General features: G+C 40.3%; 1 protein-coding gene across 1 annotated transcript in view; it reads left to right on the top strand.

Moving 5' to 3' along the window:
* The first annotated feature begins 825 nt into the window (after positions 1-825).
* The window catches only part of BPIFB2 (BPI fold containing family B member 2), a 32,518-nt gene continuing 9,846 nt past the window's right edge, over positions 826-23,497 (top strand). The window contains exons 1-10 of the mRNA XM_016428535.2: positions 826-3,153; positions 6,486-6,590; positions 7,188-7,334; positions 9,468-9,525; positions 11,827-11,887; positions 13,005-13,096; positions 14,438-14,623; positions 17,213-17,266; positions 17,603-17,773; positions 22,345-22,412. Of these exons, the coding sequence (XP_016284021.2) occupies positions 3,101-3,153; positions 6,486-6,590; positions 7,188-7,334; positions 9,468-9,525; positions 11,827-11,887; positions 13,005-13,096; positions 14,438-14,623; positions 17,213-17,266; positions 17,603-17,773; positions 22,345-22,412 (995 nt within the window). The 5' untranslated portion in view covers positions 826-3,100. The remainder of the gene's footprint in view (positions 3,154-6,485; positions 6,591-7,187; positions 7,335-9,467; positions 9,526-11,826; positions 11,888-13,004; positions 13,097-14,437; positions 14,624-17,212; positions 17,267-17,602; positions 17,774-22,344; positions 22,413-23,497) is intronic.

Genomic DNA, 23,497 nt, shown 5'->3' with positions numbered 1-23,497 from the left:
TCAGAGCACAGTGATTGCATAGCTGGGGCTATGAGCCTAGAGCAAAGGGCCAGTGAGGAGTTAGGGCTTTCAGAGTAGATGCACTGATGATGAGCCTTTAGAGTATGAGTTGTGCTAGCTTAGATTTGGGAAGTTTGGTGTTGGCTGGTCATTCAGTGCCAGTTGATATCAGCACTAGGAGGTCCTGCATGTTGATTTTGCATGTGTTCTGAAATTTACTATATGGTGAGTAAAGAAAGTTTTAGCCTTAGAGTGCTAAGGTCTTTCTTCTAGTCTAAACAAGTCCTGCACTAATTCTAACAGCTTCTATTTGCTCTGTTAGATCTGAAATTCTGTGTTCTTCCTTCAATCTCTGATACTCTCTCTCTCTTTCTTTCTTTCTTTCTCTCTCTCTCTCTCTCTCTCTCTCTCTCTCTCTCTCTCTCTTTCTCTCTCTCTCTCTCTCTCTCAGCTTTAACATCCTCTGTCCTTAGGGATCTTCTAAATTTATAATCTCGTTTGCTTAAGGTCCTTTCCTTCCTGGGACTGGTAAAAAGTTTTATCTCTGAACCATTAGGCTGGTTCATTAGCTGGAGGAACATAGCTGAGGGTTAGTCCCAGGCCTAGGGTGATGTGCCTAGTTTCCTAGACTCCTCAGAAAGAACTCCTCTGGCTTTTCACAGCTTCTCAGTCTGTCAGTCAAGAAATACTTATCATATGTTTACTATGTTAGAGACATTGTGCTAAAGATAAAATCAAAACTGCAAAACCCAGTCCCTCTCCTCAAAGGAGCTCATGTTATTATTTTAAAAAATATTTATTTTTAATATTGATTAACATTTTTTTGATATCTAAATTTTCTTCTTCCCTCCTGTCTGTGCCCAAACCATTAAGAAGGCAAGCAATATGACATCAATTATACATGTGAAGTCATGCAAAGCATATTTCCACATGTCATTTAGAAAAAAAAGGCAATAAAAAGCTAGAAATATAAAGATAGCAAAAAAAAAAAAAAGCTTCTGTCTATGCTCAAGAGTTCCTCAGATCTCTCTCCAGAGGGAGATAGCATTTTTAATCAGGTTTCCTTTGGAATTGTCTTAGATCACTGTATTAATCCAAATAGCTAAGTCTTTCACAGCTGGTCAATATTGCTATTACAACATTGCAATTACAATATTATAATATTGTTTCTATATTGCTCTTACTGTGTACAGTGTTCTCCTAGTTCTACTCATTTCACTTTGCATCAGTTTGTTTAAGTTTTCCCAGGCTTTTCTGAGATCATCCGATTGGTTATTCCTTATAGCACAATAGTATTCCATCACAATCACATACCACAATTTATACAATCATTCCCTAATTAATAAGCTTTCCCTTAATTTCCTATTCTTTGCCACCACAAATAGAATGACTATAAATATTTTTGTACATAAAGGTCTTTTTCAAGGGGGCTTGTGGTTTAATTGAATAGACAATGTGCAAACAACTATATACATATTATATGTTATTTATACACATACATATATAAATGTATACAACCAAAGGTAATCCCTGAGGGAAGGAATTAATAGGTGCCCCATTCCCACACCCACCTCTCCTTGAATGGACTCCTGTGGAAGTAGGATATAAGCACAGTCTTTATGATCTTCCATTTCAAGATGTCCTTATAGGAATACTCAACTCTACTTGAAGCTCCTACTCTACTTTCTTCAGGGGATTCCATCCCCTATTGAGCTTCTACCCATTGTCCAGTCCTGCCCTTTGAGATCCATTCCTTTCCCACATAATAGCCTTCCCAATCATTGAAGAGTTATCAAATTCTCTGAGTTAAACACTCCCAATTCCTTGAATTGATCCTAGCATAGACTTTAGTCCTCTTACACTCTTAGTCATCCATCTCTGCTTATGTACTTTAGTTTGTCGGTATCCTTCCTAGAACATGCTCAGCCTAGTCCCCTAGAAATTTGCAATAGCCTTTGCAGGAACCTTCCAGTCCTCAATCACACCTATTCCAGGAGGGCCACTGACTCCCTCTGGCTGGCAGAGGATAAAGGATGTCAGTGATCCATGGGTTACTGTGACAGACATAACACAAAGGAAATGGTCGATTACCTTTGAATAACTAGGTCTGAGAGGCCCCAGATCTTTTCCTGCTTTTGTCATCAGACTCTGTTTGACTTTCTTTTGTCTTCTGAGGGCTTCATCTGCTTTTGTTGATTTCAAGAGGAAATTGTGTGGCTGGCCCAGGAATTCAGAGGGCACACCTTCCCTCAGGGCTGGTCATATCTCCAGGATGTTGGGCCCTGGGCTGGAGGCTAGGATCCTGCTACTCCCTCTCTGTCCTAATGAAGAACCCAAAGATGGAGGCTTTGTCAAAATGCACCCCTTTTCCTTTCCTTTGGTATATTACAGTGTGAAAGAGCTCAGGAAATAGCGAGCTCCCTATCATGGGAGATTTCATGACCACCTATGAGTGCATTATAGTGGGATTTCCTTCTCTGCTATGGGTTGGATGGACCAAATGCCCTTGGTAGTTTCTTGAAGCTTTGGGCTGCTTTGATTCTAAGATCTTTGAACTTTAAATTGGAAAATCTGACTCAACTACTTATTAATTGTATGATTTTGAGTAATTCACTCTTTCCACTAGGCTGTTTATTCTTTTGTATAATAGTCTGTCAGTTAATCAGTAAACATTTATTGAGTACCTACTATGTGCTAAATGCTGGATGGTAGCATTTTCTTTCCATTCCTTTCAGGATAGGTAAGGGTCAGCTGAGATAGTTGATATAAAGTGCTTTGATATAACAAAATACTTTTAAAAATTGGGCAATCAATTCCCCCCTTCTCCCCTAAAGTCTGGCATGGGACTTTCTCTCTGGCCTTAAATCTGGGGAAATCTGGAGTATGGCGTTCTATGGGGGAAAGATTGGTTGCCAGTAGATGTGGGTTCTCATTATGGTTTGTTGTATTACCTTGGACAAATAAATCACTTCCCCTACTGTACAGTGAGGAAGATGGATTAAGTAGAATCGATTATAGCTGTGATGTTCTATGATACCCTGACATACTCTTTTACTCAGTGGCACAGGTGGGGCTCAACTCTTTCCAGGATGCCTTGAAGATGCAACTCACTGATTTCCTTTACTATCAAAGAGGTCACCTCCAACGGATCCCGTAAGTTCACCAGTGGGCCATTGCTCTCCTAAGGTTTCTCAGAAGCTGTTGTTTCTCCTTCCAGATAGTACTTATATTAAAGTCAAACTACCTGCTCCTCTCTTCTACCTCAACTGAGCATAAGCATTTATTCATTCCCATGACTACCCATGGATAGTCTCCAGTATGTTACTAGCTGTGTGACCTTGGGCAAGCCAAAGGACAGTCTCCTTTAAACTGCATCCTTCTTCCTTTTCTCTCATATAGTACAATAGATCTCAGAAGGTAGTGAGCTCCCCATTATTTCAGGTGTACAGATATTGCATGACCACTTATGGGTGTGTGATAGAAGAGCTTCCTGCATAGCTATGGGTTGGATGGATTAGATGCCCTTTATAGTTCCTTTAGGTCTGGAGTTCTTTGATTCTGAGATTTTAAGTTGGCCTTCCTAGGTCTCTATTTGCTTCTCTGTAAAAAGGGTAGGGGGCTGGAATGGATCACTTCTATATTAATAATCCCTAGCATTTATCTAGTGCCTACTTGGGTGAAGCACTATGCTGATATTTTATAAATACAATCTTATTTTAGGTTTCACAATAACCCTGGCAGGTAGATGCTGTTATTTACCCCATTTTATAGTTGAGGAAACTGAAGAAGAGGATAAATAACTTACTCAAGGTCACACAGCTAGTAAGCATCTGAGGCTGGATTTGAACTCAACCCACTAGGTGACATAGTGGATAGAGCCCCAGGCCTGGAGTAAGAAAGACTCGTCTTCCTGATCTCAGTCACTTATTAGCTGTGTGACCTGGAAAATCATTTAACCTTGTTTGCCTCAGTTTCCTCATGCATAAGATGAGTTGGAGAAGGAAATGGCAAAGCACTCCACTATTTTTGCCAAGAAAACCTCAAACAGGGTCACGAAGAGTCAGTCATGACTGAAACAATTGAACAACTTTCTGAGTACAGGCCTGGAGCTCTATCCACTGCCCGACCTAGCTGCCTCCATGGTTCCTTTCAGCATTATGTCTGTAATGTGTTCTTTCAGTGCCCAAGTGAGGGACTCCCTCCTTCGTAAGGGGCCTCTCTGTAGGACTCTGTTCCCAAGAGTTTGTAGGCTGAGAGAGTATCGTGCAGAGAGACAGTCTCTGGGCTCCCTCCACCAGCAGGTTGGAGGCATACTCCTTGTAGACACTGGCGAGGTAGTCATGCTTCCAAGACATGCTGGGCTGCTGTGGCTTAGGCACAGAGACAAGAGAGTCAAAGATGAAATGGCCAAACCCTTTGTGGGGGAACTCTCTGGCAGGAAAAGACTGTATTGTCATCACTGTGGACTGTCTTTGCTTTTCTATTTGGGTTCTCCAAAGTTTAACATAGTTCTTGGCACATAATAAGTGACTTGAAAGTGCTTTTTCTTTCTTCCATTCATTCATGAAAAATCCTCTGGAAGGGGAAATGGAGACTCTTGTCATGTGGCTATACTCATGTCTGTGTAACAGGCCCAAGCCTCTCTAGCATGGCCCTTGGCATTTTTCCACTCTAAAAGAGAAGAGAAGGGTCTTTAGGTCATAGAATTTTGAGTTAGAAGGTCAAATCTCATTTTGTAAAAATGAGAAAAGTGAGGACCAGAGAAGACAACGACCTCTCTACAACCATACTTCCAGCATGCTCCTATCAATCAATCAATCAATAAATAAATGAGAATTGATTAAGTACATACTACGTAACTGATACTGCCAAATGTTAGGTTTACAAAGTAAAAAAATGAAATAGTTCTGGCTCTTAAGACTTTATATTTAAGTGGGCAAGACACTATGAGCATAGATAAAATATACAGAAAATATATATGTATGTGTTGTGATGTGAATTCTGGAAGCCCCAAGTTTACCCATTTCCCTTGAGAACTTGTCTTTAAGAGAAGTCCTAAACTGACTTTGTCTTAGACTGAACAAGGGATCTCTAAGCTTCCATTAAGTGTCCCGAATAGGAGTGATAGAAATGCTTAAATCCTCAGTCACCCTTTTTGTCTTAGAAGTTTCCCCCATTGTATCAGAGATCTTTTCCTAAGAAGGCTAACATCTGGCAGAAACCATCCTTTTTGTACCCATTGTAAGTTAGGCCACTCCCTGATGCCCTAACCTCTAGCTACAGCCTCTTTCCCAAGCCTGCTTGTAAACTGTCAGTGTATATTTGCTCTACTTAATTCCCCAAAAGGTAATATTTTTTCCCCAAGTTCTATTGTTCTTTGGAGAATCATATTGCTCCGTGATCCTCTCAGAGACACTGTCCTCAGAGCCCCAGAGTTTTGACACTAGTATTTAGCACTGGGCTCTGGGTGGTGGCCAATCTCTTTCCTGATTAAAGATTTGGTTTTTCTGATTACTTTAGTAGTTCTGTGTTGTCCCAAGTCTACAGTGTATGAGTATATATTGATATATGTATGTATATAAAAAGTACTGCATAAGGTCTTGGAAGGGAGGGTGCTAGGAACTTTGGTGGGGGGCTGGAGGGAGATGAGGAAAAGCTTCAAGTGGGGGGCTTCAGCTGAGTTTTAAAGGATTCTAAAAGGTGGGGGAGACAAGAAGGGAGTGCATTTGTAGGCATTGGAGAGGGGTGCCTGCCAGTACAGTCATCTTTGCAAAAACCGTTCTAAAGATAGGAGATGCCTGAAGACTGGATTGACTGATTCATGGAGCTCAAGGAGAATAATGTGTACAAAGACTAGAAAACTAGGAAGGGATCAGCTTGTGAGATCTTTAAATGCCAAACATCAAAATTTACATTTGATCCTAAAGGTTATAGACAACCATGGAGTTTATTGAGTGGGAATGGGTGAGGAAAGAGAGTAGTGACAAGTCTGTGCTCAAGGAACATTGCTTGGGCTTCTGCATGAAGGGTCAGTTGGAACGGAGAGAGATCGAAGGCAGGGAGATAACTGCAAGAGTTCAGGCCAGTAGCTGTGTGAGTGGAGGACACACAATAGTTGAGTTTGAGAGATGTTGTGAAGACAGATGATTTGACAATTGATTGGGAATGTGGGGCAAGGGAGAAGTAGGGCTCGTGAATAACCCTGAGGATATCTCCATGGGAGATAGGGAGGATGGTGGGATCTCTGACAGAAATAGGGAACTTTGGAAGAGGTGCGGGTTTGGGTGGAAAGAACATGAGTTCTATTCTGGAAATACTGAGTTTGAGTTGGCTACGAGGCTTCCAGGCACCTGGGTTTAATTCTCCCATTCTAGCCCACAGCTCTGACTCTTCATTTCCTTGCTGCCTCAGGCTTCAGGATCCCAGCTGAAATTGAGACTCTCATTCTGGAAACCACCCACTAATCCTCACTTCCCTTCCCCTAGGGTCTTTATGCTTGAGAATGATATTTCCCACTTGTCCCTGAAACTTATACCTAATTATGGGATTCACCTGTCAACTTCTGGCCATGTGGGAATGACCTTTTTTTTGTGAGTATGTACCCTTGGGCCAGGGTGGGGGAACAGAATGGGTGTGGGGGATTCCTGTGGGAAGGGTTGAGTTGGGAATTGGGGGAATGTGTTTATATTCTGGTTCCTACTAGCCCACAAGTGGCAAAAGTGACTCAATAATGATTCCAAACACTTCCTCCTTTTCTGGGCCTCACTTTGTTCAGGGGCTGTTGCCCAGGAATCTTTTATATACCTCACCTCTGAACAATACTTTCTACTCCTTAAAGTACTACTCTCAAATTTTATCTCATTTTGATGGTGTTACTATGACTTCAGTAGGTGAAAAAACTGAGACTCTGGCAAGGATGTTGTGGGTCTGAGGTGAATGGGAGAATAGTAGCTCCCTCAGCAGTATTTTGGAGATTAAGAAGAGAGGAAGCTTTGGGAAGAGAAGATGAGTTAATATTGGATATGAATTAATGATTTCTATGGAACATCCTGTTTGAGTAGCCTACTTAGATGTCCCTGGCAATTTGAATGGATCAAATAGAAGCTAGTGCCGCAATGAGATGGCAAGATATAGTAAAACAAAGTGAAAAGACTGAAAAAAGGCCATTTTGGGTTCTCTTTGTACAGAGAGAGGAATCTCCAGAAACTAAGAGTGGGTATTACCACTGAAGCAGATATAGTCATTTCTCAAGCCGCCATAGGAACACTTGTTCTGGGTATTTCTCTCTGCAACACCACGATTGAGGAAGTCAACCTTACCTACAGTGAAGATGGGTATGTGTCCTGAGCATCTCTTTATCTCATGTGTGTTACATCAGCAGGGGCATGGATGTGAGATTTTGTAAAGTCAAGTGATAGGAGGGAGTTAAGTGATAGAGCCCCTAGGGATCTTCTAGACCAGATATTCTAGACATTCATTCATTCATTTGATAAACATATATGGAGTACCCACTTCATGAAGAGTCTCTGGAGTGTATGGAACTCAAAGCTTATGTCATGGTCCCTACCCTCTTAGTAAAAGAATAAGATAATACATAAATAACTATAATGCAGAACATTACATCTGAGAAGTTTGAAGTACTATTTGAAGTTTGAAGGGGATTTAAAAAAAATCATCCTGGGGAAACTCAAGGAAGCTGTTCAGAAAAGTTGACATTTGAGAGTAGAGAGGAAGGGAATTCTAGCTGTAGAGAAGAGCATAAGTAAAGACAACAATGCAGGAAATAACTTGGTTTTGGCAATATCTGAAATCTCAGATATACCAGATACCTCAGATATAGCCCTAGAAAAAAAATTATGTAAGTTACTCCCGAGCCAGTGATCCTCTTTCTTAATCCTCTACTTCTTGTTTGTTAATCAAGGGCAAATTGAAATTTCTCTCAGAATGCTATATATTAAAAAAACAAAAACAAAAACAAAAAACCTCTCAAATAAGAAGTCAGGCAGGCCCTTAGATGTTTAGTACTGTTGCTGATTCTAACTTTCTTGCTAGTCTTGGGCAAGTAATTTCCCCAATTCTGAGCTTCAACTTTTATTCCTCTGAAAAACAAAAGTATTTGTAGTAGATGGTTTCTAAGACCCCTTCCGGCTATGATGATCTGTGGTCTATAATACTAATGACTTGCCAGAGGTTCTACATACATCACATCACTGGTGGGCTAGAATTAGAATTCAGTCCTCCTGACTCCTCAGCCTGAGGTCATGTGAAATTGTGGCATTTAAAGCCAAAAAGGTACTTAAAGATCTAATAACCCCCCCCCCCCCTTCAGTTTTACAGATACAGAGAAAACTGATGTTCAGGAAGATTAAATGGTTCGTTCACAGTCACATATATAGCAGAGCTGGGATTCAGATCCTCTGAATTTAAATCCATTGGCATTAAATCCATAAGGCAGCATTACAGCTGCCTTACTTTCTACCAGAATTGTTTGGCTAGATCCTTTCATTCCTCAATGGCTAAGAATACAGAGTCTAGCCCATGTTGTCATATACAAATAGAATTCAAAGGACTGCCAAATAAAAGAAGGTTTAGAGCTGTGATGGTGGACCTGGGTCCCAAAGATGGCATCCAGAACACTTTCTGTGGGCATGCTTCTTCCCCCCCCCCCCCAGCTCATTACTAGAGAGGCAGAGGGACTGGGGGGGGGGAGCTCCTCCCCTCCCCCTCTCCACCATGCCTGATGACATTTTTCCACATCCCCTGCCCCTCTGCCCAGCAGCCAATGAGAACTCATAGTGGGTAAGGGGTGTGGCTCACAGGTCGCAGAACTGGAGGGGAGCAGAGTGCTAAGGACTCCCCTCCCCCTCTTCACCTGAGCTGAGAACATTATTTATTTCATCCACCTCTCTGCCCAGCAACCCAATTGGAGTGCTTTCTCCCTCCCAAGTGTGGGGTAAGGGGGTAGGGTGGTACATGGCATGTAGTCTCTAAAAGGTTTGCCATCACTGGTTTAGACTTTTTCTCCTTTGCACCTGAGTGTTGAACTTGGGGCAATAGGAGGAAGGTAAGAGAGGCAGATTCTGTCTCAACATAAAGAAACAGGTCCTGAAAATTACAGCTGCCTATAATGGAATGGCTACCTTGGGAGTAACTAAATCTGAGTAACCACATGGTGTGAACTTTGAAGAGGGCATTAAGATCCAAGTGTAGATGAGACTTGGTGGGTTTCTGAGGTCCCTTCCTTCTTGGAAAGACAGTGAGCTTTGTACAATTCTCCTTAGTATTTCACCATAAGGGATGGCCTTTGTAGGGCTATCCTGATGGGGAATGATGAAGGAAGTTGCAAGGGAGGAGGCCCAGATGAAGGCAGGGAGGGGCTTACACCCTGGACATTTGGGCTAAGTTTGTGGAGCTGTGGGGATATGTGTTACTCCATCTGATAGGCATGTTTTACTTGGCTTCTCTAGGTCAAAAGAAATATGGAACTCTATTCATGGATATATTAAGGCTATCTTACCTCATAAGGTAAAGAATCTTTTGGCTTCAACTTTTTGGAATGTTTAATCTAAATGTTAGTGAAACTAGCAACTCTTTTAATAATGGAATTTTAAACACTAAGCAGGGGTTTTTGGAACAAGGCCTCTTCTTTCATCTGCAAAATATACCATATTGTGTTATCCATCTTGCTAAATGATTTGACGGCCCAGTTTCCATCAGTAGGAGTCTCTTTCTAGGCATGACGTTTGTCTCAGTCTATGGGGATAGAGGATTAGTAGTCTTTGGCAGAAAGAATGACTGTTGGACTACAAACAGTCTGACTTTTTCTTGTGCTACTCAAGAGCCTGATAGAGGTCGCTGAAGAGGTATAACTCTAGCATTCTCCTTATTTCTCCCTACATCCTCCTACCATCATCCATTCACACACTACTTACCCTTCTCACATCCTTTTTAGGATTTCCTTTGACAGTTTTGTCATCTGTAAATGAGGAAAGTTTGGAACCTATTGACTTTGCAGGGAAGTTTCAAGGTTCAGAAGAGATGATGGATATAGAAACAGTTTAAAAAATCACAAAGTGCTGAACAGTGTGAAAGATTGTTATTGCTTTTAAAAAAGGTCCTGATCATCTTTCCCCTGCTTATTTCAGAAGAGATTGAAACAGAAGAGTTGCCTTTGGCAAGAAGTATCAGGTACCTGTGCTGTCTAGGCCCTCAAAGAGTTGATTAAAGCACTGTTCCTGTTTCCTCCAGCAAAAAGGAATATAGTTTACATTTTTATGATGACAGAGCAAATAGAATTTGTCAGTAGACAAACATTATTTCCTGGAATGAAACTCAAATGGGAATCCATTGTGGATTCATATAGCAAGGAAATGATTTGATATTAGCAACTCCTTAATGAATTAATGTTTCTATGCATCTTTATAGTTTTGATTCACTTTTGTGCCTATAGAAAAAGCCTGAAGAAAGGAGACAACTGTCCTTAGGAATGGCTTAGGGAGAGCAAAACTTTCAAGTGGGTCAAATTTGTCCCCAATGTCCACAGCTTTGGGTTTATGCACCCATTTTGTTCTCCCTAATTCTCCTACCTCCCTTTTCAAGGTATCTAGTTCTTATCTCCACTTTCCTATTCGCTCCAAGGAAGAATTTTAAGACTTGATGCCCATGGACTTCCCCCCTCTATCTTCTGGGCTAACTCTTTCAGGATAAATGACCTTTCAGTCTTGTCTTCCACTTGAGAATTAGGATCTTTTTCTCCCACTGAAGTAATTTCGGACTAATTGGGAAAGGAGGTATTTTGGAGGATGGATCTTGCAGATCTTTCACAGTTCTCTGCTGTTGCTAATGCCTTCCCCTCTAAGGTTACCTTCCATCTACTCTGCATTTATGTTGTGTTTATCTATTTATGTATTTACTATTTCCCCCATTAGAATGTAAACTCCTTCAGGGCAAGACCTGCTTTTCCTTTTTTTTAAATTTATATCTGTGTTTAGCATAGCACCTACAACATGAAAAGCACTTAATAAACACCTCCTGTTTGATTTGGGTAGATAGTACTGGCTTTGCCTTTTTTTTTTAATATATTTTATTTGATCATTTCCAAGCATTATTCGTTAAAGATCATTTTCTTTTCCTCCCCCCCACCCCCCATAGCCAACGCGTAAGTCCACTGGGCATTAGATGTTTTCTTGATTTGAACCCATTGCTTTGTTGATAGTATTTGCACTAGAGTGTTCATTTAGAGTCTGTCCTCTGTCATGTCCCCTCAACCTCTGTATTCAGGCAGTTGCTTTTCCTCGGTGTTTCCACACCCATAGTTTATCCTTTGCTTATGAATGGTGTTTTTTTCTCCTGGATCCCTGCAAGTTGTTCAGGGACATTACACCGCCACTAATGGAGAAGTCCATTACGTTCGATTATACCACAGTGTATTAGTCTCTGTGTACAATGTTCTCCTGGTTCTGCTCCTCTCGCTCTGCATCACTTCCTGGAGGTTGTTCCAGTCTCCATGGAACTTCTCCACTTTATTATTCCTTTTAGCACAATAGTACTCCATCACCAACATATACCACAGTTTGTTCAGCCATTCCCCAATTGATGGGCATCCCCTCGTTTTCCAGTTTTGGGCCACCACAAAGAGCGCAGCTATGAATATTTTTGTACAAGTCTTTTTGTCCATTATCTCTTTGGGGTACAGACCCAGCAGTGCTATGGCTGGGTCAAAGGGTAGATATTCTTTTGTCGCCCTTTGGGCATTGGCTTTGCCTTTTTTAACCTTGACCATCTATTTAATTAACAAGTTGTTTGTCCTCTTTCTGGTTGGTATAGCCATGTTCGAAGCTCTCTTTCCTGGTTGAAGGACTGAATGTTTATATGGGTACCCTGATAGGTAAGTGTTGGGTTGACTTGATTTGACTGCTGACCCTCTGTCTGGGCCCAGAGCCATGGGGGTATCCAGTCCATTACAGATGCCCCTCAGTTTCAAAGATCATAAGACATTGATCAGTACTTATGGAATATCTGAGAGTAAGATCACTGGAAGCAATCTGCCATCAATGAATCTCCGAGATGGGCACCTGCTCTGTGCACAGGTCTGTGCCTTGGGCTTTTTGAGGAAGTCAACACTTTTATAATATCTTCCAGCTTACAGAGTCCTCCAAAAAGCACTCCTATAATCTAAATAGTTCAAAAGTATGATTCAAAGAATCAAATGAAACTGGAAGTGACCTTTGAAATTTTCTATTTTCTATTCTCCTTATTTTACCCACCAAGGAAACTAATGCCCAAAGGGATTGACTTGCCCAAGGTTTCACAAGTCAGTTGAGTAGGAGAATAAGGATCTGAACTCTGGTTCTCCTACTGCAAATTGAGGGTTCTTTCCAATATGCTATGTTGCTACTCTATCATTTCCATCTTACAGATAATGAAACTGAGGCTTGTAGTGGTGAATTCATCCATCTAGTCAATATGGAAGATGGTCAAACCCTGGTTGTCTGAATCCAACGATCTTTCTACTCTACCTGATGCCTATGACAAGAACCATAAAACATCAGAACTAGAAAGGTCCTTGGAATATAAATCACAGAATGGTAGATTTGGGAGGGCCCTTAGAACATAGACTATTAGAAAAGTTCTGCCACTAACCTTTTTCATAACTTTAGGCAGATAACACTTCTTTCATGCTTTATTTTCTTCCTCTATAAAATGAGAATATTGGAAGGAAGGAAATGAGAATCTTTTTTTTTTTAGAGCGCTTGCTAAGTGCTAAATATTTCACAAATATCTTCTCATTTTATGCACACAACAACCCTGGCAGATAGGTGCTATTATTATTCTGTAAGAAACTGCCACAAATGGAGGTTAAGTAATTTTCCCAGGGCTACACAGCTACTAAGTGTCTGAGGCTAGAATTGAACTTAAGTCTTCTTGACTCCAGGCCCAGTACTCTATTCACTGCACTTTACTTGTGGTTCGAGTTTGGGCATTCTGTTCTTTTATAATTCTAGGTCTCCGCACTATTGGCCCTGAATCCCAGATCAGCTATTCTTTGACCCACCCACCCACCATCACCAAAGACTATATATCCCTGGCTATCAAGGTAAGCATTGAACTTAGCTATTACTGACTAATCTCTAACTACCTGCCACATCTTACCATTTAGATTGGAAACCTTCAGGTTATTGCTTCCTTAATAGACCAAACAGCCTATGATTCCTTGAATACTACCTGGACTAAGTGGTGATATAGATAGGAAAAAGAGGAAGCCTAGTCTCTGGGAACTCAAAATTTGTTTTGAGGAAAATAGAAAATCTCACAAAATCTCACAATGAACAAAGAAATGCATCATGGGATTTGGGTGAGGGATAAATTCAATTCAAAATCTAAATATTGCAGAAACTGGAGAAAGGGAGACTACCCCAGCTGAGAGTAGGAAGAACAACATTTCTAGAGGAAATGGGACCTGAATTGAACCTCAAAAGAGCAGAATTTAAAGAGGAGAGGAAGACTTGGACTTCAGGTGAGGGGAGGGCAGCTTAAAGAAAGACACAGAAACTGGGGTGTGAATATTTTGTGATGTAAAACAGGGAAGAAACTGAATTATTTGGAGCAGAGAGAATATGTTGGGAAGGGAGAGACAAGAGTAAAGGAATATTATAGTACTTCTGTATATTTCATATTCCTTCTGAGGGCCATGTAATCAGTGTCCATGTCTTATCTAAATTGTTTTCCTTCTTCCTAAGATCTCATACTAACTTCTGCTTATAGTAGTCACTTAGTAAATTTGTTGAATCCCTAGCACTTGAGAGGATCTTAATGCCCATCATTCTTTAGTCATGGAAATGTAATGAATTGAAATAAATCTATTTGATGGGGTTGGAGTAGAGGGGTGCTTTGAAAAGCCCCAAACCAATAAGAAATAATCAGGAATTAGGTCACTTACTTGGTCTTTGGCCCTAAACCTATGCTGTAGTTTATACAAAGGACTGTAAAGCACATGAACATCCACCATGGATCAAGAATCAAGGAAATTTTCTCTTCACATACAGTGAAAACCATGTGAACTATGAGGGGGCCAAAGTAGGTGACAAGAATCATTAGGTAGGAAGAAGGTATTAATAATAAGAATGCTGGCCCTGGGTACAATTAGAAGTAGGTGCAAGGTGGTAGTCATCCAAGACTTTGGGACCAGGAAGCTCAGACTCAAAGGACTCATTGTAAGAAGGCTCATTGCTAGAAACGTGCACTTTGAGTGAGTCTTCCTGAACTGGGGCCTTTCTCCACAAAAAGAGTCAGTCTTGCTGATCAAACTTAACTGTAATAATGCCCTGATGCTGATAATCTGATCTTGCTCTCATTCCTTGCCATGCCTGTTAAAGTCTTCCAAATCATGGCTGTTTCTGCTAAGATCCTGTTTTTCTCCCTCAAACTCTCTGACCAGGCCACCTTCGTCCTGTTGGGCAAGCCGATTGTTTTCCCTCCACCTCCGTCCTCCTTCTCCCTGCCTCAACAAGTGGGCTCTAGTACTGCCATGATTAACTTTGGACTTTCACAAGGTCTATTTGACTCAATCCACTTCCTCATGCAGAAGTCTGGGTCCATTAATTTAGACATCACAGGCCAGTTGGTAAGTGTCATCAGGTTTCCCATGGATTACTGTGATTACTCTCAGAAAGAGGGTTATTCCTTTTTCCTTAGTATTCTATCTTTACAACTTTATTTTCATATTTTCTCATCATTTCCCTTTGATATTTTTATAGCAGCTCCTCTATCTACAAAATAAGGGCAATAAATACTCCCTGATCCTGCATATGAGGTGATGGATATAAAAATACTTTGAAATAGTATTAAATGATGGAGTAGCTAGATGGCTCAGTGGATTGAGACAGGCTTGGAGATTGGAAGTCCTGGGTTCAAATATGGCCTCAGATACTTTCTAGCTGTGTGACCTGGGCAAGTCACTTAACTCCCATTGCCTAGCCCTTATCGCTCTTCTGCCTTAGAACCAATATACAGTATTGATTCTAAGATGGAAGGTAAGGGTTTTAAAAAAAAGAAAAATTATTAAGAGCTCTACACACATCATTATTATGTTAAAATGTATACAACATTTTTGCTTTACCTAACTCTAAAGATACTTGCAAAAATTCATTGAGTAAAACATGGAATGAGACACTTAAGGCTAAAACACAACAGATTCCTTTGGAAGGAAGAAGGAGTAAATGCTTTCAAGTACTTATATGGAGCCAATTATATCATCAGGGAAGGTAATTTGACTCCAGCTTTCCTGGAACATGGTTTTACCCAGGCAGATACATTTTCCCCTCCCTGGAAGTAATCCCTAAAAAGATTTATTGTGTGGGTGCTTGATTTCATTCATATGGATACTTCTGTCCACTCAAATAATCCCCTCTCCATGCTTTTAGTAGGTGGTTCTGTGTATTGCTTTAACCAGAAAATCCAGAAACCAGAAAAAAAAAATATGGTTAATTCTGGGTGCTAAAGTTCTCTAGATTGGTTTTTGGATATAGATCTGGCAGAAGGCCAGCGATATAAAGTCATTTCAATTTAGAAAGGCCTTCTTGAGTTTGTGCTCCTTCTCTTCTTCCTCTAGCATGGCCTTCAAGAACCCAAGGCCGCCTCTACAGCATGCCTTGATTAATTATAGGAGACAGGTTTTGGCAGATTAAATATTCTGCAGCAGTAATGATGACAATATTAGCTGACATTTCTAAATCACCAGATAGTTTGTTTTTAGCTCTTTTCAAATACCTTTGAAGCTTTTTTTATGTCATTGCCATTTTCTGAGGACCCCCTTTTCCCTCCTTCCCCTCACATAAACAAGAACATCCTTGACGCCATTACCAGCCCTCTCATGTAACAAATAAGGATAATAAACAAATCAATAATTGTTCCTTTTTTGAAAATGTTTGCCTCATTCTTCATTCCCTGAGAGGGGGAAGGCAGACTTGACGGTTGGTTTTCTGAAGCCAAGATGGTCTTTGCCTTGACTAAAGTTTCCAAGTTTCAGTGCTGTTTTTCCTTTATATGACGGTGGTCACTATGCACATTTTCTCCTGGTTTTGCTTACTTTATTCTATATCAGTTCATAGAGCTCTTTTCAGGTTTGTCTGAATTCTATATATTTGTTATTTACAGTCATATTCCACTACATTCACCTGCCACAATTTCTTCAGACCTTCTCCATCTGAGAAGTACTCACTTTCCTTCTAGTTCTTCGCTGCTACAAAAATGCTACCAAAAATGGGTGTTTTTTGCCTACTTACATGGGACCTTTCCTTCCTCCTGGCCTCCTTATGCTACAAGGAGGTTACTTACTGCTTACTAAGTGGTACCACTGGACAAAGGACACATGCCGTATATAATGATGTTTAAGATATTCCAAATCCATTTTCAGAACTCCTGGACTTAACTTACTTATCCATCAGCAGTATATTTATGTTTTGGTCTTCCCAACTCCCCTTCCTCCATCCCAATATTTGTCATTTTTGTCTTTTGTCACCTTTTCCAGTCACATGGTGAGGGGGGAAACATCAAGGATGCTAAATTTACTTTTATTATGTTAGTGATTTGGTGCATTAAAAAAAACAAAAACAAACTTTTGCCTTCTGCTTTAAAATCAAAACTTGATTCCAAAACAGAAGAGTAGTAAAGGCTAGGCAACTGGGGTTAAGTGACTTGCACAGCATCACACAGCCAGGAAGTGTCTGAGATGAGATTTGAACCCAGGACCTCCTGAATCCAGACCTGGCACTTTATCTACTGTGCTACCTCATTGCCCTGATTTGGTGTCTTCTTCAAAATGACTGTTAACAGTTTGCTTTTCTTCCTTTGGAAACTGCCTCTTTATGCTTTTTTTTTTTCATGGTTCTCTCTTGGTTACTCCATATACAAAAGCATTTTAGTTCCCTTTATTTGGTCCTTACTTTATCCCCATAAAGAGGGCAAAACAAGGATTAATGAATGTACATATTCTCTACTTAGTAAATGCTTGTTGACTTGAATGGGCATATTAATAAAGAATAAACTGAGAATGGGGGAGGGCGAATGTCTCTGTCCAAGGCTACCCAGTGAGTCAGTGGCAAAGCTGGGACTAGAACCTAGGTTTCCTGACTCTTCAATCAGTGCTCTTTCCATCATATGATATGGTTTCTCACTAATGAATTGATTATTATTATTCTTTTTATTATTTCAGAACTCTAAAAATAATCAGCTGACCACATCAGTACTGGGGAACCTGATTCCTGAGGTCTGTTTCTGGGATGCTTGTCTCTGCACTTGGTGGTGGTGACTGGGGCCCAGGGATAGTATGATCCTTATTTGCTGGGCAAGTAGCCCCAGGCTGATGGTCAATATTTTAGACCTGGGCTTGGACCCAGATCTGTTGCTTGCTCCTAGTGGGACAGGGCTTGGAAATTAGAGTCCAGAATTGGGAGCTCTGGCTAAGCATCCTGTGCCCCCACTTTTTTTCTTTCTATTCTTCAACAGAGATAGAGAGATGATAATCCATCCTGTACCACTGGAGATCCACTCCCAGGATTCAGCAGGGAGCCTCAAGGATCTCCTTTCTTTTTACCCTCCACAGGTCCTCCGTCAATTCCCGAATTCCATGCCCTTAGTGTTAAAGGCCCGGGTCAATGCTGAGCCCATCGTCACAATCCACAACAACCAAACATCCTTGTGGATCCAGTACCTTCTGGATGTCTTGGCTGTCTCCTCCAACTCGGCCTTCAAGTCTCTCTTCTCTCTGGATATGGTAAGGATCAGAGTGGAGGAGCTGACCGGAAGGTCTGCCTGCTTCCTCTTGGATCCAGCCAGGCCTCTACAGGCTGGGTGATGAGCTCAGGAATTTACTGATCTTTGCAAGGGACCTGGGAGGTAGGGACAGATGCCATCACCATTTCCATTCTACAGACGAAGGTACTGAAGTTCAGTGATGTTAAATGAATTGGCTATTTATACATGGAGCACATTAAGAAAACACGCAGAATTTTAATAGAGAGGTGGGAGGAGAGGTTGAAGTTGAAGACTTTGGGGTGGGAGGGCACTCTAAGTTGTAAGAAACAACATGACCTTGGGTTCTTTCTAGCCCTGACATTCTATCATATAAGATCACATCTAGTTCTGACATTCCAAAGTGTTTATTCCCTGTTTTGGTTTTGTTTTTTAAACCCTTACCTCCCTTCTTAGAATCAATACTGTGTATTGGCTCCAAGGCAGAAGAGTGGTAAGGGCTAGGCAATGGGGGTTAAGTGACTTGTTCAGGGTCACACAGCTAGGAAGTGTTTGAGGCCAGATTTGAACCTAGGACCTTCCATCTTTAGGCCTGACTCTCCATCTATTGAGCCACCTGACTTCCCCTCAGAGATTCTTAAAATTGGAAAAGAGTTATGTAGTCAACTAGTCCAATTTAGAATTGAGAATTCCTTTTCCATTACCGTTGATGATCACCTTGACAAGGTCATCCAGTCTTAGCTTTAAAAACTCCCAAGGCCATTAATTCCTGAGGTCTGCTCATGTATTTGTCTCATTCCTAGAGTGTTTTCCTTACCTTAGTGCCAAAATACGTTGCTTCTTTAAATATCCCTGTTGTTCCTCATTCTAGATCTGGAGACCAAGAAGAACAACTAGGTGCTAAACATGCTTTCTGTCAAATGACAATTCTGTGAAGAGATGAAGGCAAATAGCACACTCTCCACCAAGTCTTCTCTTTTCCTGGCTGAATAACCACAGTTCCTTTAACCAATCCTACTATGGCAAATACTCTAGTCCCCTCAGCATCCTGGCTGGTTCGCTCTAGCTGTGTTCTGTTCTTTCCATGCCCCTTCCAAACTGTGATGCCCAGAATGGAACAAAATGCTCAGGACTGGTCTGACTACTACTGCTACTAGTACATAACATTCATGTAGTGCTTGCTATGTGCCAGGCACTGCACTAAACACTTCACAATTATTATCTTATTTGATCCCCACAACCACCCTAGGAGATAGATGTTACTACTCATCACCATTTTACAGATGAAGAAACTGAGGCAGTCAGAGGTTAAGTGACTTGCCCAATCACACAGCTAGTAAGTGTTTGAGGTGGTATTTGAACTCATGTTCCACTGACTCTAAGCCATTGTGCCACCTTAATGCCCTGCTAGCTGACAAGGGCCAGGGTAGAGTGGGTCTGTCACTTCCCTCATTCTAGGCATAATAGCTCACTATGCAAGCTAGGAGCTATAGTCTTGTTTGATCTGCAGTGTCACACTGCTGATTCCCAATGAGATTATTAACACACTCAGATCTTTTTTTCTCATAATTTAATATCTAGCTGCCCATCATGAGCCTTCCTTTGGTTACGAGGCTGATTTTTAGTCTGTGTTGAACTTTACATTTCCCCCTTTCAATTGTTATCCTAAGAGCTTCAGTTCACCAGTCTAGCTTGCTGTGATCTTTTTATATCTTGATTCTGAGTTCTCTCTCTATGTTAGCTATCTCACCTTTGTCATCTGAAATTTGGATACTCACGCTATCCACGAACTCTTTCAAGCCCCTAATAAAAAAGGGTAAATTACATGAAGCCAAGGACAGTGCCGTAGGACTTGCCACCGGAACCTTTCATTCAACCCAAACGAATCCAACCTTTTAAATGCCTACTTACTCTACTTCCAGTATTAGTAACAGGCATCGTACTGGACCTGAGGATGCAAAGATAAAATGAAAAGTTAGTCCCTGCCTTTCATGTAGACGTCAGCCCATTAGTGAATACTCTTTGAATAAGCTAGCTCAAGATTTGCTTAACAGAACTATCTATCTGTTTTGTCCACAAGAACGACAGGAGTAATTTTGTCAAATATTTTGTTCAAATCTATGCAAATTATAGCTATATCATTCCCCTCATTTACTGGTCTAGTAGCTATCAAAAAAGACATGAAATAAGTTTGGCCAAAGAAAACAATCTTCTTGGAGCCCAGTCCCCATGATACTCAGATAATGAACAAAACAACAAATCAAACCCTGATTTTTTTTAACCCTTACCTTCCATTTTGCAATTAATACATATATTGGCTCCAAAGCAGAAGAGCAGAAAGGGATAGGTAATGGAAGTTAAGTGACTTGCCTAGAGTCATACAGCTAGGAAGTATCCAAGGCCCACTTTGAATCCAGGCCCTTCCATCTCTACTCCTGATTCTCAATCCACTGAGCTACTTCATTGCCTCCTCAAACCATGATTTGTAGCATTTGCCAATTCTTGAGGTATGAACGCTCACACTGAAAATTTAACAATTGGCTCTCCAGAACTCATTTGAGTTTGCTCCAGTACCTCCCTGCATTACCTAAGGAAGTCAGAGTCACAAAGAAAAAAATATACCAAAATATTTTCAGTAATATATCCCCTTCCCCTCCTCTTCCAGAGAGCTAGTTGTTAAACATTTACTTTGTTGGTGATCTTTGAGCAGAGACTAGATGACTACTTGCTGTATGTTCCAGAAGGAATTCTTTGCAATGTGGGACTTAGATTACATTAGGTGGATCTTTGGGTTCTCTTCCAAGTCAGAAATTCTGAGATCTTGTAATTCAGGGAATGCATCAAACTCTGGAAGTGAATAGAGGCTGTAAACTAGAAAGTGATGAGTTTAACTTAAATTCCTGGCAGAATTCTAGAATGGATGACTAAAGGAATGATTTGTGACCACTTCGAAAGGAAAGTGATGATCAGTAAGAGCTAGCACGGCTTTATAAAGAGCAAGTCCTTCACTAGATGTGAATTCCATCTTAGAAAATATGAGAGAAGGGAGAAAAGTTGGAACTTGAGTGAAGTGATCATTGCTTTCATTGAACTCGCTGCTTTCATATAGAGGTTTATGTCAGAGAAAGGGCAAATGCTTTGAATATACTGTTACACCTCTGATAGAATGGAATGCAAGCTTCTTTTTTTTTCTTCACAGAAATATTGGTTGTGCTCTATTGAATAATTTTCTTCATATGTTGATTTAAGCATTTAAAATGGATTTGATGATTGTCAATTACTTTAAAAATCTCAAACCGTCTTGCTTAACATCCCTTTGTTTAAATGATACTTGATCAAAATGCATAATTTTGGACATGTTTGATATGATTCCAGTATTTTCTTTAATGCAGTCAAACCATACGAGCTGACTTGCTGTTTCTCACAATGCTCCATATCCCATCTCCTTACCTTTGCACTGATCCTCGTTTGCCTCCTCACCTTTGCCTCTCAAGACTCCCAATATTCTTTCAAGACTCAGATCAAGTTGTGCTTGCCTCCTGACTGAGAGGCGATGGCTATAAGCTGCAGAATAAAAAGCCCATTTAGGAAATGGACAGTGGGGAAATTTGCTTTCTTTGACTATGTACTTTCATTACAAATATTTTGTTTGCTATTTTTTCCAGTTTCAGATACGAAAAGATAGCAGTAGGAGAAGGAGTAGGAATAGGATTGCCCTGTCCCCACTCTTCACATCCCGAAATAATAAAGAAGGAAATTGATGGATTGTAATAATACATATAATAGAAGAGAAGGAAGGCCAGAAGTAATGAGAACTGCTTTGACAGTGCCATGTTGAATTTTTTTATCACTCAAAAGAAAGTCAAGCTATGCATATTATAACTTGTTTCATGTATGATCCTCTTTATATTTTATGGTGTATATAAAATGTTTATTTTATTTCTTGTTTATGAATTTCAAAATAAAAATACAATATTTAAAAACCCAGATCAAGAGCCATATGCTGCATTTTTATCTCCCATTAGACTTTCTAATTTCACTAAGTTTTGTCAGTATGTATACATTTAGATCTTGTTAGCTGAATCATGTTTAATTTTAGTTCAAGCTTTCATAGTTTTTATTAATATCTATTAATCCTTTTATTAAAATATTCTCTTTCATAAGAAAGATCCAACTCATTCACATTTAAGTTTATATTTGCTAATCTGACCTTTTCTCATCTATTTTTCATTAAATTAGAATGCAAACTTCTTGAGGTTGAAGACTTTCATTTTTTCTGTGTTCCTCATGCCCAGCATAGCTCCTGGCACATAGTAACTCTTACTAAATATTTGTTGATTGTTTAAAGGAGGGGATAAAGTTCAATAAGTTCAGAGCTACAGGTACAGTGATGATGGCTAGTTATGATTTTTTCCCCTTTTCCCCATAACTTTCCCCACATCCTCATCCTGCCACTCACAATACTCTAAATATGTCTTTTTTTTACTTACAGCATTTTTATTTTTCCTTACACAATGTCATGTTGAGTATTATGCTTATGTTGCCAAGAGCAGGCTATTCCTTTCTTGATTCTCCTTTCCTTTTTCATTATAGGCTGTGGATCTGGCGCTCAACATTTTTATGTCTGGAGGGAAGCTGCAGGCTAATGCATCTCTTCAGAAGTAAGGAATAGCTCCTACAGCCTGATGATGGGTGGAAGGCAAAGGGTGGCCAGGAGAGTCCAGAGTCTTCATGTTCATGGGAAGAACACTGCATTTGGAATTGAAAAAAACAAAAACAAAAACAACTGACTTCAACTTGCCTCTGCTATTCATTACCTGGGTAACTCTGGGCAAATCATTTAAACTTTTGGGCCCTCAGTTTCCTCAGCTGTTAAAAAGAGGGGAAATGGATTAGAAGATCTCTAAGATCCCATCCAGCTCTAAATCTCATGATCCACATCAAATAAAGGACACTAGACTGGGAACTCAGTCTTGGGCTTAAATCACAGCCTATTATCTGCTTGCTGTGTGTTCCTGGGAAAGTCAAATTTTGGATTTAATTTTTTTGTTTGCAACATGAAAGGGCTACATTAGATCATTTTTAAGGTTCCTCCAAGCTCTGAGATTATATAGTTTGGTATAGAGAATAGTCAAAGGATATGGTTGATGTTTGATAGAATTGTGTTGGGCCAAAGCGAATAGAAGAGTTAAATGTGATTTACATCTTTGTGACTGTTTGTACCAGCCTTCTTAGATGACTGTTTTCCTAGCTTATGGTTCCAAGAATTTTATCTCTGCATCTATAAAATGGTCAAAACAATCTTTGTCCTGCCCCTCTCCAAGGCTATAGAGAGGATTGAATGACTCTATGAGAGTAAAAGCCCCCTGTACCTTGTAAGTACCATGGGGAATGTGAGGAAGGATCATCATCATTGTGATTAGGCAAGATGATTGGATAGAAATCCTGCATGGACTTTTGTAGGCCCCAAAGAAAAAGGTACAAGTGCTTGGCTTATTTACAGTGAAAAATACCACATCTGTCTATATATTGTCCCTCCTTTTCCCCAGTGATTTTGTTAGTTTTGTAGTTGTTCAGTCATTTTCAGTTGTGTCTGACTCTTGGTGACCCCATCTGGGGTTTTCTTGGCAGAAATACTGGAGTGGTTTGCCATTTCCTTTTCCAGTTCATTTTACAGGTGATGAAACTAAGACAAACAAGTGACTTTCCAAGGGGGACACAGCTTAGGAAGTTCTGATTTGGCCCA

The sequence above is a fragment of the Monodelphis domestica genome, chromosome 1, assembly GCF_027887165.1.
Source record: "Monodelphis domestica isolate mMonDom1 chromosome 1, mMonDom1.pri, whole genome shotgun sequence".
In the NCBI taxonomy this organism is placed as follows: domain Eukaryota; kingdom Metazoa; phylum Chordata; class Mammalia; order Didelphimorphia; family Didelphidae; genus Monodelphis; species Monodelphis domestica.
The sequence above is the reverse complement of the archived record's forward strand: the minus strand, read 5'-3'. Positions and strand labels throughout refer to the sequence as shown.